The sequence below is a fragment of the Somniosus microcephalus genome, chromosome 6 (assembly GCF_052327205.1).
Source record: "Somniosus microcephalus isolate GS21.2 chromosome 6, FLI_Smic_1.0, whole genome shotgun sequence".
Taxonomy (NCBI): domain Eukaryota; kingdom Metazoa; phylum Chordata; class Chondrichthyes; order Squaliformes; family Somniosidae; genus Somniosus; species Somniosus microcephalus.
Genome location: NC_140992.1, coordinates 115,768,267 through 115,786,034, shown reverse-complemented (window position 1 = coordinate 115,786,034; position 17,768 = coordinate 115,768,267). Strand labels below are relative to the sequence as shown.

Here is a 17,768-nt window from a genome sequence, read left to right as displayed (position 1 = left end):
GAGAATAAGGATCTCTGAGAAATAAGAAATGTAAGCTAATTGTATTTTGAATTGTTAATGTTGCGACTGATTCAACAGATGTTAACTGAATGTCGGCTCTTAAATAAAACAATATATTTTTAGAATTGTCTTAAAGAGTGAATCTGTATAGACTCACGAAACCACAAATTCTGTACACTCTTTTGTAAGGAGTTGCAGAATTCTGGGGGGTATTCCGGACCCTTATAACATCCGCAAGGTTACAGTCTAATTCAACTTATTAAAAGTACTATCCAGAGGACAGTAACATCTATAGTCATTCCTTTCCTTTAGGGAGAGATAGCCTGAACCTTTAGACCCATTTAAGCATCTTATGGAATTCGGCTATCTCTAACTTAAGTTGAAGGGGAATGTCTGGGGAATACGCCTGACCTGCAATAGCCCAAAAGGGCTAGGACTATAATTATCCCTTTACCGCGGCATAACTAAGACCGCCTATTTCCACCTCCGTAACATCGCCCGTCTCCGCCCCTGCCTCAGCTCATCTGCTGCTGAAACCCTCATCCATGCCATTGTTACCTCTAGACTTGACTATTCCAACACACTCCTGGCTGGCTTCCCACATTCTACTGGAATATTTTGAGGATGTAACTGGTAGAATAGATAAGGGAGAAGTAGTGGATGTGGTGTATTTGGACTTTCAGAAGGCTTTCGATAAGATCCCGCATAAGAGATTGGCGTGCAAAGTTAAAGCACATGGGATTGGGGGTAAGGTACTGTCTTGGATAGAGAACTGGTTGGCAGACAGGAAGCAAAGAGTTGGAATAAACAGGTCTTTTTCCGAGTGGCAGGCAGTGACTAGTGGGGTACCGCAGGGATCGGTGCTAGGACCCCAGCTATTCACAATATATATAAATGATCTAGACGAGGGAACTAGATGTAATATCTCCAAGTTTGCAGATGACACAAAGCTGGGTGGGCGTGTGTGCTGTGAGGAGGATGCAGAGAAACTCCAGTATGATTTGGACAGGTTGGGTGATTGGGCAGATGCATGGCAAATGCAGTACAATGTGGATAAAAGCGAGGTTATCCACTTCGGTGGCAAAAACAGAAAGAAAGATTATTATCTGAACGGCAATAGATTGGGAAAAGGGGAAGTGCAACGAGACCTGGGCGTCCTTGTGCACCAGTTGCTGAAGGTAAGCATGCAGGTGCAGCAGGCGGTTAGAAGGCAAATGGTATGTTGGCCTTCAGAGCGAGAGGATTTGAGTACAGGAGCAAGGATGTCTTGCTGCAGTTGTACAGGGCCTTGGTGAGACCACACCTTGAGTATTGTGTGCAGTTTTGGTCACCTTATCTGAGGAAGGATGTTCTTGCCATGGAGAGAGTGCAATGAAGATTTACCAGACTGATACCTGGGATGGCAGGAATGAAGTATGAGGAGAGATTGGGTCGATTAGGCTTATATTTGCTAGAGTTTGGAAGAATGAGAGGGGATCTCATTGAAACTTATAAAATTCTAACAGGACTAGACAGACTAGATGCAGGAAGGATGTTCCCGATGGCAGGGGAGTCCAGAACCAGGGGTCACAGTCTAAGGATAAGGGGAAAGCCATTTAGGACTGAGATGAGGAGGAATTTCTTCACCCAGAGAATGGTGAACCTGTGGAATTCTCTACCACACAAGGCAGTTGAGGTCAATTCATTAAATATATTCAAGAAGGAGTTAGATATATTTCTTAAGGCTAAAGGGATCAAGGGATATGGGGAGAAAGCGGGGACAGGGTACTGAATTTGGATGATCAGCCATGATCTCATTAAATGGCAGAACAGGCTCGAGGGGCTGAATGGCCTACTTCTGCTCCTATCTTCTATATTTCTATGTTTCTACGCTACATAAACTTGAGCTCATCCAAAACTCGGCTGCCCGTGTCCTAACTCGCACCAAATCCTGTTCATCCATCACCCCTGTGCTCACTGACCTACATTGGCTCCCGGTTAAGCAACGCCTAGATTTCAAAATTCTCATCCTTGTTTTCAAATCCCTCCATGGCCTCGCCTCTCCCTATCTCTGTAATCTACTCCAGCCCCACAATCCCCGAGATATCTGCGCTCCTCTAATTCTGCCCTCTTGAGCATCCCTGATTATAATCGCCGTGCCTTCTGTTGCCTAGGCCCTAAGTCTGGAATTCCCTGCCTAAATCTCTCCGCCTTGTTACCTCTCTTTCCTCCTTTAAGACGCTTCTTGAAACCTATCTCATCTGCCCTAATTTCTCTTTATGTGGCTTGGTGTCAAATTTTGTCTTATAATAGTCCTGTGAAGTGCCTTGGGATGTTTTACTACGTTAAAGGCACTATATAAATACAAGTTGTTGTTGTTGTTACAGGTGCTGTATAAATGCAAACTGCTGTTATTCACCTCTATAATATCCCTCTCATTCACTTCCTTCCAAGGCTGAAGGTGTTGAGTTATTCTAATGAGTAACGCCAGCTGTGAAAGAGGAAAGAAACTGCCCCTTCTCCTTGTACTCAGGGATTCCAGGCTTCTAGTACGTGACAGTTTACTTTGCACAGTCTGTTGTTATGAATTGAAATGGGTGTTTCAGTAATATTTACCAGGAGGGAGACAGGAGTAGAGGCCTTCCATTGCTGTGACATATTTTTCGCCCAAGAACTCTCTGTAATCTGTGGTGGGCACTTCAACCAGACACTGAGTCGACTCAGCAAACAAAAGGTTCCTGCGGCGAAACTTGGTCGAATTGAACATCGCAAAGCTGCCCTCCTCGGATCCACCACGGCCATGCTTCAGCTGCAATGAGAAACAACCCAATTACAGGCAGTGGAAGAAAACTACTCCCATGGTCTGCACATGGATTATCTTCTACCACCAGGACATGTGGAGACACTGATGTGCATTGATATCGAACCTGCACTGAATTAACCTCGAGGGTCCCACACGACACACCACTCCCACATTGTTGTCTGGGATTGTAACCTTCCTCAGTAACTCTCTGCCTGCCACATTCAAACACTTCTCCTTTCTGAGGCTGGAGAATGGATATCACTGGGCAGTGTCACATTTAAATAAAACACACTGCAATATTCAGAGTTGGGGCCAAGGTAAGTTATTTGCACCACCAGGTGAGGGTTACCCCAGGTCAGGTACAGCACGGGTTAGATACAGATTAAAGTTGCCTCTACACTGTCTTATCAAACACTCCCAGGTCAGGTATATTTGGGTTAGATACAGTTTAAAGCTCCCTCTACATTGTCCTGTCAAACACTCCCAGGTCAGGTACAGCATGGGTTAAATATAGAGTAAAGCTCCCACAACACTCTCCTATCAAACACTCCCAGGTCAGGTACAGCACGGGTTAAATACAGAGTAAAGCTCCCGCAACACTCTCCTATCAAACACTCCCAGGTCAGGTACAGCTCAGATTAGATACAGAGTGAAGCTTCCTCTACACTGCCCCATCAAACACTCCCAGGTCAGGTACTTTTGGGTAAGATACAGAGTAAAGCTTCCTCTACACTGTCCCATCAAACATTCCCAGGGCAGATACAGCACGGGTTAGATACAGAGTAAAGCTCCCTCTACATTGCCCCATCAAACACTCCCAGGGCAGGTACAGCACGGGTTAGATACAGAGTAAAGCTCCCTCTACACTGTCCCATCAAACACTCCCAGGGCAGGTACAGCACAGGTTAGATACAGAGTAAAGCTCCCTCTACACTGTTCCATCAAACACCGCACAAATCTGAAACACTTGCACTGAGTACAGGTCAACCCCAAACACTCGGAGTCAGTACAGTTCAATCTCAAACACCGACACTGATTACAAGCAAACACTAGACATTCACAATGTGCACAGGCAAGCCCCGAACACTTGCACTGAGTGCAAGTAAACCCCAAATACTCACTTGTTGCTCTTTTAAAAACTGCAGGACGTGATCCCTCTTCTCTGCGCGGGACACAACAGCTTGAGCTGGTACTTGTGCCAAGTTACAGGTCTTGTACTCTGTCAAAGCATCCTGAGTGCCATTTGTGCACAGCAGCCTGTAATCACTGGACCGGAGACCTGTAGCCCACTCCTCCTGTGATTTACCTTTAAGGTGAAACATTGATCTATTATAATATACACAGCTGTGGCACACAGATTAAAAGCCTTTCCTCCAGAGCAACTGGCCTCATTATAATCCAGGTCTGCTGTCACGCCACAGTTTGATTGCCTTCTTCCTGTCACATCATACAAGCCACTCAGGAAAGAGGCTCCAAGTGCTTGTGCCAAAACCCCAACAGGAATGGTTGGTAAGCAAATAATAAACATTTACAGGTTACTGTTTGCTTTTGAGAATAAATTGAAACAGAAGTGAGTTTGCGGCTGTATAAAACTCTTGTACCAGATCAGAAGATAGTTATGGATCAGGAAGGTCTCATCAGCCCACCTAGCTCATCCAACCAGTATAAAGGCCTCCATCGCCTCATGCAGGTCAAACTGGTCTCGGATGGTAGCACAAAATGGGCGATAGCGAATCGACCCCTCGTTTTACACTGTGCCCGCTTTTCGTTTCCATTGACTTGGCAAAGATGAATTTCACCACCCCCCCTCACCCACCCCCCTGTCTGTTGTATGAGTCTAATCTCATCAGGACCATTCTTCTGACATCAGTCCTGTCCCTAACCCTAACCCGACTCCCTCTGTACTGCACTGGAATGTCAACCTAGATTTTGTGCTGAAGTCTCTGGAGTGGAACTTGAACCCACAATCTTCTGACTCGGAGATGAAAGTGCTACCACTGAGGCAGTGTCTTTATTCATTGAGCCCTCAAGGGAGCTTCATTTACTTATTCACACTTGTATTTGCCCATTAGCTCTCCTTGAACTTGTCACTGACATGTCCCCAGGAACTCCGTCCCATTAGGGATAGTTCATTCCGGGGCTTATAGGGTTAAATTATGAGGGCTGGTTGTATAAACTTGGCTTGTATTCCCTTTATAGAAAATTGAGAGGTGATCTGATCAAGGTGCTTAAAATGTTGAAAAGATTCAGTAGGATACAGAGAAACTATTTCCTCTGGCACATCTTGTGCCATGTGGGAAATCCAGGATGCTTCCCATGTCCTGGACAACCACATGCGTGGGAAGTGTCGTCAACTGGAGGAACTTGAGCTCCGGGTTTTGGAGCTTGAGCAGCAGCTGGCATCACTGCAGTGCAGCTCCGATGGACAGGTCACATTGTCCGCATGCCTGATACGAGACTCCCAAAACAAGTGCTCTGCACAGAGCTCCGACACAGCAAGGGAGCTCCAGGTGGGCAGAGGAAACGCTTCAAGGACACCCTCAAAGCCTCCTTGAAAATGTGTAACATCCCCACCGACACCTGGGAATCCCTGGCCCAAGACCACACAAAATGGAGGAGAAGCTTCCAGGAAGGCGCCGACCACCTCGAGTCTCTTCGCCAGGAGCAAGCGGAAGCCAAGCGCAGGCAGCGCAAGGAGCGCACATCAACCCAAGCACCCCACCCACCCGCCCCTTCAACCACCATCTGCCCTACCTGTGACAGAGACTGTAGGTCCCGCATTGGACTCATCAGTCACCTGCGAACTCATTTTTAATGTGGAAGCAAGTCATCCTCGGTTCCGAGGGACTGCCTAAGAAGAAGAGGAGAAGAAGAAGAAGCATCACTGAGGCTGAGAGCTACATGGATAGCACGTTCATGAGGTGGTCACCTTGCAGCTTAAGAGTGTGTAGGCAGAGAGGGAATGGGTGACCGCCAGACTGAAAAGGAGAACCAGGCAGGTAGTGCAGGAGTCCCCTGAGTGCATCTCGCTTGCTAACCAGTATTCAGAATACTGATGAGGGCGATGGTTCCTATGGGGAGTACAGCCAGAGCTAAGTCCACAGCACCATGGGTGGCTCAGCTGTACAGGGGGGAGGGGAAAGACCGGGAAAGCAATAGTGACAGGGGATTCAATAGTTAGGGGAACAGACAGACCTTTCTGCAGCCGCAGATGTGATTCCAGGATGGTATGTTGCCTTCCTGGTGCCAGGGTCAAGGATGTCACTGAGCAGCTGCAGGACATTCTGAGGGGGGAGGGTGAACAGCCAGAGGTTGTGGTCCATATCGGTATCAACGACATAGGTAGAAAGAGGGATGAGGTCCTGCAGGCAGACTATAGGGAGTTAGGAATGAGATTAAAAAGCAGGACCTCAAAGGTAGTAATCTCCGGATTACTCCCAGTGCCACGCGCTAGTGAGTACTGTACATGAATGGGAGGATAGAACAAATGAAAGCGTGGCTGGTGAGATAGTGCAGGAGGGAGAGCTTTAGATTCCTGGGACATTGGGACCGGTTGTGGGGAGGTGGGACGGGTTGCACCTCAACAGAGCCGGAACCAATATCCTCACAGGGGAGGTTTTCTAGTGCTGTTGGGGAGGGTTTAAACTAATTATGCAGGGGGGTGGGTACCAGGATGTAGCTTTAGAAAGGAGAAACATGGTGCACAAAAAAGTGGGAGAGACAGATAGCACTAGAGTCAGAGATAGTATGGTATTAGGTGGGGTCCGACTAAGAGAAAATACAAGGTCTAGGTTTACTGTGCATTTTTGTAAACGTACGAAGCGTGATAAATAAGGTTGGTGAGCTGCAGGCGCAAATAGCCACATGGGAATATGATGTCATGGTGATAACGGAGACCTGGCTCAAAAAAGGGCAGGATTGGGTACTAAATATTCCTGGATATAAGGTGTTCAGGAAAGATAGGGAAGGAAAGAAAGGAGGTGGGGTGGCAGTATTGATTAAAGAGAATATTACAGTGCTGGAGAGAGAGGATATCCTGGAGGCGTCAAGGACAGAATCTATTTGGTTACAGTTAAGAAACAATAGAGGTGCCATTACACTACTAGTGTATTCTATGGGCCACCAACTAGTGGGAAGGATATAGAGGAGCAAATTTGCAGAGAAATTACAGAGAGGTGCAAGAACTATAGAATAATGATAACGGGGGACTTCAACTATCCTAATATAGACTGGGATAGTAATAGTGTAAAGGGCAGAGAGGGGAAGAATTTCTGAAGTCTGTTCAGGAGAACTTTCTTGATCAGTACATTTCCGGCCCAATGAGGAAGGAGGCATTGCTGGATCTGGTTCTGGGGAATGAGATGGGTCAGGTGGATCAAGTTTCAGTACGGGAACATTTACAGAACAGTGATCATAGTATCATAAGGTTTAAGTTAGCTATGGAAAAGGACAAAGAGCAATCTAGAGATTTGATAGAGGTGTTCAAAAATCATGACGGTCCAGACAGAGTAGATGGAGAGAAACTGTTCCCATTGGTAGAAGGGTCAGGAACCAGAGTACACAGATTTAAGGTGATTGGCAAAAGAACCAAAGGCGACATGAGGGAAAACTTTTTTATGCAGCGAGTGGTTATGATCTGAAATGCACTGCCCTAAAAGGTGGTGGAGGCAGATTCAATCAAGGCTTTCAAAAGGGAATTGGATAAGTACCTGAAGGAAAAAAATTGCAGGGCTATGGGGAAAGGGCGGGTGAGTGGGACTAGTTGAAGTGCTCTTGCAGAGAGCCGGCATGGGCTCGATGGGCCGAATGGCCTCCTACTGTGCTGTAATGATTCTATGATTTTATTCTATGATTCTCTGGTGGGGGAATCAAGCACAAGGAGATATACTGGCACAGAATTTGCGGTGGGTAATAACAGCGAATGAACAACATTCGCTGTTATTACCCCTTTGAAACTGACCACAACTTCAGGATGTAGCGCACGCGCATCCTCAGGCGGAAATCCTGAAGTTGCGGTCAGCCATTCGCTGCTCCGACACAGGCTGCGCTGTGCCCCCCAGCCAGCAATCAGTGTAATCAGTGAAATCAGTGAAAATGACAAAAGCTTTGGTTCTTCAGCGGTAATACCACTGTTAAATTGCCTATTAATAGTTAGACCCTTTCAATTAGATGTAACTGGGGTTTTAACGGTGTATTGACTACTAAACAAATGTTATGGCCCTGAAAAACTCATTTTAATTTTGTGGAGTTTCAAATTTATCCATTTCAATAAAAATGTAATTTTTTAAGAAACTTAAAAAAATATATAATTAAAAAAAAAAGTTTGTTCATCTTTATTTCAGGTTTGCCTTTTTCCCATGTGAGAGCCCCAATCTTTGTTTTGCTCTCTCTAACATTTTTAAAAAGTTAGAATCAAAGGAGCTTCACTCACTTCCTGGTTCGCTCTCTGTGAGAATTCTGCATTGTGATTGGCTGCTTAGACAGCTTGTTGATGTCACAGAAGCTTGCGTTGAGGATTCCCCATTAACTTACGCTGATTTCAACTACACGTCGGAAAAACTGAACACCTCGCCACAGAGATCGCGAGATCTTTGTGGGAAGCTTACCTCGGGGCCAGCGTCTTTGCTTCACTGCTGACTGCAAATTACAGGCCACTATTAACATTAGAGCCAGGCCATTTAGGAGGGAAATCAAGAAGCAATCTATCACACAAAGGGTAGTGGAAACCTGGAACTCTCTACTGCAAATGGCTGTGAATGCTGGGTCAATTTGGAGCTTTCAAGATAGATAGAATTCTGTTGGGTAAAGGTATTAAAGGATATGGCGCAAAGGTGCAGATCAGCCATGATAATAGAATGGTGGAGGAGGTTTGAGGGGCTGAATGGCCTACTCCTGTACCCAATGTTACAATTCCATAAAATAATCTACATGAACAAAACTGGACAGCCCAACAGAAGGTTCATGCATTAAATCACCAGATGTAGTCAGCTTGTCTTTTTATCACCAGCGCCCAGCCTGAGCTAGGGTACGACTGAGAACCCTGCCAGTTCAGGCAACATTGTGGGACCAGGAACTCACACATACCATCAGTGTTCTCAAAGACAGTTGTATGTTTGATGAAAGTAATATCGCCCTTCTCCACCAGGCACCTGAAAGAAATTCCAGTCAGTAATTTAATAAAACAGTTTTTGTTTAGAAGCAACTCTAGACAGGTACGGTAGTGTTGCAGTTATGTTACTGGACCAGTAAACCAGAGAAAAAAGTTCAAATTCAAGAAGATATCAGATTGTCATGAAAAACCCAACTGGTTCACTATGTCCTTTAGGGAAGGGAACCTGCCGCCCTTACCTGGCCCGGCCAAAATGTGACTCCAGTCCCACACCAAAGTGGTGGGCTTGTAGATGAGGTGGTCCAGCAAGACACTTTGTCACATCAAACTCAGGGCAACTAGGGATGGGCAATAAATGCCAGTCTTGCCAGCGACACCAACATCCTGAGGACAAATTTTTTTAAATGATGGCCTAGAAATTAGGCGGGCTTTGCGCCCAGTTAAGGCCCAAAGAGGGCCTCTGCGCCCTTGGAGGAGTTTGCGCTGAAATTGAGCGCTGCGCTAATGGCGGCGGTAGCCGGTAGCACTGCGCCGGCACCGATGACGTCATCGGTGTGCGCAGTGCCCCGGTTCCGCCCCGATGCCGGCCCGGCCCCCATATTTAGTTGCGGCCGCCTCCTCCGTGGCGGCCGCTACTAACATCGGGAGACCAGGGCCTTCCTGCAGCCTTAGTGGGGCGCATAAACGTGGAGGTGCGGCCGGCCGCTTTTTCGGCGGCCGCCTGGCCGCACCTCCCTCCCCGGCCTCCTCCACCACCCCCCCCGCGGCATTGCCGGCTGCTTTCCGCGAGCCTGGCACTTCTCCGTGGTGCCGGGCTCATTTGCCGGCACAATCCAGCGGCGATCTCCCCCTTGCAGGCACCTCCTCCTTAAGAGAAGGAGGAGGCCTGCAGTACAGCAGCCTGCCGCACCGCATCGGGTGGCGCAGCGGCACCTAGAGCGCTGAAATTCACTTTCAGCGCCCCAAGCGGGGGCGGGCACACCCTGGAACAGCGCCCGGTTCCGCCTTGGGGCGCTAAAAGTGAATATGGGACGGGCGCAACTGGCTCCGCGCCCAGCGCAAAATTTTCGGCGCAACCGAGCTGGCGGGGCTATACCCAATTTCTAGGCCGATGTGTCTTGGCTCTTAAATAGACAGAGGAGTTGTTAGATTTAGAGAGAATGCTGCAATATTTTATTTCACTCTTATTTTTTCAAAACTGTATCTCTTCATTTTATACAGATAACGAAAAGAAAACCCAGCTCACATTGTGGTTCAGTGAATACTGAGCCATACACAGCAGGGAAGTCCCATGTTCAGTCCTTGACCTGAGCCCGCTGATCTCAGTCATGGAGGCAGTGGGCTGCTTCAATCAGCCTCAACATCCCTGAACCAAGGAGAGCAAAAACCTGTAAAGGGACCTTGCACCTGCTGGAATATGCATGTTATTGGACACTGAGCGAGCACACAGTGTGCGTGTTATTGGACACTGAGCGAGCACACAGTGTGCGTGTTATTGGACAATGAGCGAGCGCACGGTGTGCGTGTTATTGGACACTGAGCGAGCACACGGCGTGCGTGTTATTGGACACTGAGCGATCACATGGTGTGCTTGTTATTGGACACTGGGTGAGCACACGGCGTGCGTGTTATTGGACAATGAGCGAGTGCACGGTGTGAGTGTTATTGGACACTGAGCGAGCACACGGCGTGCGTGTTATTGGACACTGAGCGATCACATGGTGTGCTTGTTATTGGACACTGGGTGAGCACACGGCGTGCGTGTTATTGGACACTGAGCAAGCACACGTGTGCATGTTACTGGACATTGACTGAGCACACGGTGTACGTGTTATTGGACACTGGGTGAGCACACGGTGTGCGTGTTATTGGACACTGAGCGAGCACACAGTGTGCGTGTTATTGGACACTGAGCGAGCACACGGTGTGCGTGTTATTGGACACTGAGCGAGCACACGTGTGCATGTTACTGGACATTGACTGAGCACACGGTGTGCGTGTTATTGGACACTGGGTGAGCACACGGTGTGCGTGTTATTGGACACTGAGCGAGCACACAGTGTGCGTGTTATTGGACACTGAGCGAGCACACGGTGTGCGTGTTATTGGACACTGAGCGAGCACACGTGTGCATGTTACTGGACATTGACTGAGCACACGGTGTGCGTGTTATTGGACACTGAGCGAGCACATGGTGTGCGTGTTATTGGACACTGAGCGAGCACACAGTGTGCGTGTTATTGGACACTGAGCGAGCACACGGTGTGCGTGTTATTGGACACTGAGCGAGCACTCGGCGTGCATGTTATTTGACACTGAGCGAGCACACGGTGTGTGAGTTATTGGACACTAAGCGAGCACACGGTGTGCGTGTTATTGGACACTGAGCGAGCACTCGGCGTGCGTGTTATTGGACACTGAGGGAGCACACGGTGTGCGTGTTATTGGACGCTGAGCTAGCACACGGTGTGCGTGTTATTGGACACTGAGGGAGCACACGGTGTGCGTGTTATTGGACACTGAGCGAGCACACAGTGTGCGTGTTATTGGACACTGAGCGAGCACACGGTGTGCGTGTTATTGGACACTGAGCGAGCACTCGGCGTGCATGTTATTTGACACTGAGCGAGCACACGGTGTGTGAGTTATTGGACACTAAGCGAGCACACGGTGTGCGTGTTATTGGACACTGAGCGAGCACTCGGCATGCGTGTTATTGGACACTGAGGGAGCACACGGTGTGCGTGTTATTGGACGCTGAGCTAGCACACGGTGTGCGTGTTATTGGACACTGAGCGAGCATACAGTGTGCGTGTTATTGGACACTGAGCGAGCACACGGTGTGCGTGTTATTGGACACTGAGCGAGCACACGGCGTGCATGTTATTGGACACTGAGCGAGCACACGGTGTGCGTGTTATTGGACACTGAACGAGCACACGGCGTGCGTGTTATTGGACACTGAGCGAGCACACAGCGTGTGTGTTATTGGACACTGAGCGAGCACACGGCGTGCGTGTTATTGGACACTGGGCGAGCACACGGTGTGCTTGTTATTGGACACTGGGCGAGCACACGGTCTGCGTGTTATTGGATGCAGAGCGAGCACACGGCGTGCGTGTTATTGGACACTGAGCGAGCACACGGTGTGCGGGTTATTGGACACTGAGCGAGCACACGGTGTGCGTGTTATTGGACACTGAGCGAGCACTCAGCGTGCGTGTTATTGGACACTGAGCTAGCACACGGTGTGCATGTTATTGGACATTGGGCGAGCACACGGTGTGCGTGTTACTGGACACTGAGCGAGCATACAGTGTGCGTGTTATTGGACATTGGGCGAGCACACGGTGAGCGTGTTATTGGACACTGAGCAAGCACACGATGTGCGTGTTATTGGACACTGAGTGAGCACACAGCATGCGTGTTATTGGACACTGAGCGAGCACACAGCATGCGTGTTATTGGACACTGAGCGAGCACACGGTGTGCGTGTTATTGGACACTGAGCGAGCACACGGTGTGCGTGTTATTGGACATTGGGCGAGCACACGGTGTGCGTGTTATTGGACACTGAGCGAGCACACGGCGTGCATGTTATTGGACACTGAGCGAGCACACGGTGTGCGTGTTATTGGACACTGAACGAGCACACGGCGTGCGTGTTATTGGACACTGAGCGAGCACACAGCGTGTGTGTTATTGGACACTGAGCGAGCACACGGCGTGCATGTTATTGGACACTGGGCGAGCACACCGTGTGCTTGTTATTGGACACTGGGCGAGCACACGGTCTGCGTGTTATTGGATGCAGAGCGAGCACACGGCGTGCGTGTTATTGGACACTGAGCGAGCACACGGTGTGCGGGTTATTGGACACTGAGCGAGCACACGGTGTGCGTGTTATTGGACACTGAGCGAGCACTCAGCGTGCGTGTTATTGGACACTGAGCTAGCACACGGTGTGCATGTTATTGGACACTGAGCGAGCACACGGTGTGCGTGTTATTGGACATTGGGCGAGCACACGGTGTGCGTGTTACTGGACACTGAGCGAGCATACAGTGTGCGTGTTATTGGACATTGGGCGAGCACACGGTGAGCATGTTATTGGACACTGAGCGAGCACACGGTGTGCATGTTATTGGACATTGGGCGAGCACACGGTGTGCGTGTTACTGGACACTGAGCGAGCATACAGTGTGCGTGTTATTGGACATTGGGCGAGCACACAGCATGCGTGTTATTGGACACTGAGCGAGCACACACTCGGCGTAAAACTCCCTCTACTCTGTCCCATCAAACACTCCCAGGGCAGTGACAGCAGGGTTAGATACAGAGTAAAGCTCCCTCTACTCTGTCCCATCAAACACTCCCAGGGCAGATACAGCACGGGTTACATACAGAGTAAAGCTCCCCCTACACTGTCCCATCAAACACTCGCAGGGCAGGTACAGCACGGGTTAGATACAGAGTAAAGCTCCCTCTACACTGTCACACCAAACACTCCCAGGGCAGGTACAGCACGGGTTAGATACAGAGTAAAGCTACCTCTACTCTGTCCCATCAAACATTCCCAGGGCAGGTACAGCACGAGTTAGATACAGAGTAAAGGTCCCTCTACACTGTCCCATCAAACACTCACAGGGCAGGTACAGCACGGGTTAGATACAGAGCAAAGCTCCCTCTCCACTGTCCCATTAAACACTCCCACGGCAGGTGTAGCACGGGTTAGATACAGAGTAAAGCTCCCTCTACACTGTCCCACCAAACACTCGCAGGGCAGGTACAGCACGGGTTAGACACAGAGTAAAACTCCCTCTTCTCTGTCGCATCAAACACTCCCAGGGCAGGGACAGCACGGGTTAGATACAGAGAAAAGCTCCCTCTAATCTGTCCCATCAAACACTCCCAGGGCAGGTACAGCATGGGTTAGATACAGAGTAAAGCTCCCTCTATACTGTCCCATCAAACACTCCTAGGGCAGGTACAGCACAGGTTAGATACAGAGTAAAGCTCCCTCTCCACTGTCCCATCAAACACTCCCTGGTCAGGTACAGCACCGGTTAGATACAGATAAAGCTCCCTCTAAACTGTACTAATTCCTGAGCCTCAGCCACAAGGAGCATGTCCTAATGCGCCAGTGTGACCCTTTTCCGTGACAGGCCATCCTGCAGTCTCTGAATGTCGCTGCCAATTACATGCTGAATTAAGAGCAGCTTCATGCTGAGAACAGATGTGTGTTAGGGGAATTTGATTCACTACCATCAAAGCCAGCAGTTAAGCAGCGAGCACCCTTGGAATAAAATATCTTTCAGTGTAACCTGACTGGATCCCAGCTGCACGCCAACGCTCAGAAGCAAGCTGTGTACCTGAAGGCTCCGCTGTATCCGAAGTATCGCTCATTGTAGTTAAAGGCACACTTGTCTTTTCCGGGTTCGGATGAACTATCCTGGCCAATACATAGAGAGCACAGTTTGGAGCCAGGATCTGCCCCTGGGGCACAGCTTTCGCCGAAATACGTTGCTTCATTCAAAAATAAAATAGAAATTATGTTCAGTTTTCAGCAGCAGCAACAAAAGTTTGGCACATTTGTTATTCATGACAGGACCGGAAACAGGCCTGTGTACTGAATGGAATGGGAACAGGTGTGTGTACTCAATGGAATGGGAACAGGTGCATGTACTGAATGGAATGGGAGCAGGTGTGTGTACTGAATGGAATGGGAACAGGTGTGTATACTGAATGGAATGGGAACAGGTGTGTGTACTGAATGGAATGGGAACAGGTGCATGTACTGAATGGAATGGGAACAGGTGTGTGTACTGAATGGAATGGGAACAGGTGTGTGTACTGAATGGAATGGGAACAGGTGTGTGTACTGAATGGAATGGGAACAGGTGCATGTACTGAATGGAATGGGAACAGGTGCATGTACTGAATGGAATGGGAACAGGTGTGTGTACTGAATGGAATGGGAACAGGTGTGTGTACTGAATGGAATGGGAACAGGTGTGTGTACTGAATGGAATGGGAACAGGTGTGTGTACTCAATGGAATGGGAACAGGTGCATGTACTGAATGGAATGGGAGCAGGTGTGTGTACTGAATGGAATGGGAACAGGTGTGTGTACTGAATGGAATGGGAACAGGTGTGTGTACTGAATGGAATGGGAACAGGTGTGTGTACTGAATGGAATGGGAACAGGTGTGTGTACTGAATGGAATGGGAACAGGTGTGTGTACTGAATGGAATGGGAACAGGTGTGTGTACTGAATGGAATGGGAACAGGTGTGTGTACTGAATGGAATGGGAACAGGTGTGTGTACTGAATGGAATGGGAACAGGTGTGTGTACTGAATGGAATGGGAACAGGTGTGTGTACTGAATGGAATGGGAACAGGTGTGTGTACTGAATGGAATGGGAACAGGTGTGTGTACTGAATGGAATGGGAACAGGTGTGTGTACTGAATGGAATGGGAACAGGTGTGTGTACTGAATGGAATGGGAACAGGTGTTTACTGAATGGAATGGGAACAGGTGTGTGTACTGAATGGAATGGGAACAGGTGTTTACTGAATGGAATGGGAACAGGTGTTTACTGAATGGAATGGGAACAGGTGTTTACTGAATGGAATGGGAACAGGTGTGTGTACTGAATGGAATGGGAACAGGTGTGTGTACTGAATGGAATGGGAACAGGTGTGTGTACTGAATGGAATGGGAACAGGTGTGTGTACTGAATGGAATGGGAACAGGTGTGTGTACTGAATGGAATGGGAACAGGTGTGTGTACTGAATGGAATGGGAACAGGTGTGTGTACTGAATGGAATGGGAACAGGTGTGTGTACTGAATGGAATGGGAACAGGTGTGTGTACTGAATGGAATGGGAACAGGTGTGTGTACTGAATGGAATGGGAACAGGTGTGTGTACTGAATGGAATGGGAACAGGTGTGTGTACTGAATGGAATGGGAACAGGTGTGTGTACTGAATGGAATGGGAACAGGTGTGTGTACTGAATGGAATGGGAACAGGTGTGTGTACTGAATGGAATGGGAACAGGTGTGTGTACTGAATGGAATGGGAACAGGTGTTTACTGAATGGAATGGGAACAGGTGGGTGTACTGAATGGAATGGGAACAGGTGTTTACTGAATGGAATGGGAACAGGTGTTTACTGAATGGAATGGGAACAGGTGTGTGTACTGAATGGAATGGGAACAGGTGCATGTACTGAATGGAATGGGAACAGGTGTGTGTACTGAATGGAATGGGAACAGGTGTTTACTGAATGGAATGGGAACAGACGTGTGTACTGAATGGAATGGGAACAGGTGTGTGTACTGAATGGAATGGGAACAGACGTGTGTACTGAATGGAATGGGAACAGGTGTGTGTACTGAATGGAATGGGAACAGGTGTGTGTACTGAATGGAATGGGAACAGGTGTGTGTACTGAATGGAATGGGAACAGGTGTGTGTACTGAATGGAATGGGAACAGGTGTGTGTACTGAATGGAATGGGAACAGGTGTGTGTACTGAATGGAACGGGAACAGGTGTGTGTACTGAATGGAATGGGAACAGGTGTTTACTGAATGGAATGGGAACAGGTGTGTGTACTGAATGGAATGGGAACAGGTGCATGTACTGAATGGAATGGGAACAGGTGTGTGTACTGAATGGAATGGGAACAGGTGTTTACTGAATGGAATGGGAACAGGTGTTTACTGAATGGAATGGGAACAGGTGTGTGTACTGAATGGAATGGGAACAGGTGCATGTACTGAATGGAATGGGAACAGCTGTGTGTACTGAATGGAATGGGAACAGGTGTTTACTGAATGGAATGGGAACAGGTGTGTGTACTGAATGGAATGGGAACAGGTGCATGTACTGAATGGAATGGGAACAGGTGTGTGTACTGAATGGAATGGGAACAGGTGTGTGTACTGAATGGAATGGGAACAGGTGTGTGTACTGAATGGAATGGGAACAGGTGTGTGTACTGAATGGAATGGGAACAGGTGTTTACTGAATGGAATGGGAACAGGTGTGTGTTCTGAATGGAATGCGAACAGGTGCGTGTACTGAATGGAATGGGAACAGGTGTGTGTACTGAATGGAATGGGAACAGGTGTGTGTACTGAATGGAATGGGAACAGGTGTGTGTACTGAATGGAATGGGAACAGGTGTGTGTACTGATTGGAATGGGAACAGGTGTGTGTACTGAATGGAGTGGGAACAGGTGTGTGTACTGAATGGAATGGGAACAGGCGTGTGTACTGAATGGAATGGGAACAGGTGTGTGTACTGAATGGAATGGGAACAGGCGTGTGTTCTGAATGGAATGGGAACAGGTGTGTGTACTGAATGGAATGGGAACAGGAGTGTGTACTGAATGGAATGGGAACAGGTGTGTGTACTGAATGGAAAGGGAACAGGTGTGTGTACTGAATGGAATGGGAACAGGTGTGTGTACTGAATGGAATGGGAACAGGCGTGTGTACTGAATGGAATGGGAACAGGTGTGTGTACTGAATGGAATGGGAACAGGTGTGTGTACTGAACGGAATGGGAACAGGTGTGTGTACTGAACGGAATGGGAACAGGTGTGTGTACTGAGTGGAATGGGAACAGGTGTGTGTACTGAATGGAATGGGAACAGGTGTGTGTACTGAATGGAATGGGAACAGGTGTGTGTACTGAGTGGAATGGGAACAGTCATGTGTACTGAATGGAATGGGAACAGGTGTGTGTACTGAATGGAATGGGAACAGGTGTGTGTACTGAATGGATCAGGAACAGTAGTGTGTACTGAGTGGAATGGGAACAGGTGTGTGTACTGAATGGAATGGGAACAGGTGTGTG

General features: G+C 48.4%; 1 protein-coding gene across 1 annotated transcript in view; it reads right to left on the bottom strand.

Moving 5' to 3' along the window:
- Nucleotides 1-17,768, bottom strand: part of LOC147116020 (serotransferrin-B-like) — a 56,008-nt gene that overhangs the window by 6,265 nt on the left and 31,975 nt on the right. The window contains exons 4-7 of the mRNA XM_085990731.1: nucleotides 14,264-14,417; nucleotides 8,867-8,931; nucleotides 3,904-4,088; nucleotides 2,596-2,788 (exon numbers count right to left, since the gene is read on the bottom strand). Coding sequence (XP_085846857.1) covers nucleotides 2,596-2,788; nucleotides 3,904-4,088; nucleotides 8,867-8,931; nucleotides 14,264-14,417 — 597 coding nt within the window. The remainder of the gene's footprint in view (nucleotides 1-2,595; nucleotides 2,789-3,903; nucleotides 4,089-8,866; nucleotides 8,932-14,263; nucleotides 14,418-17,768) is intronic.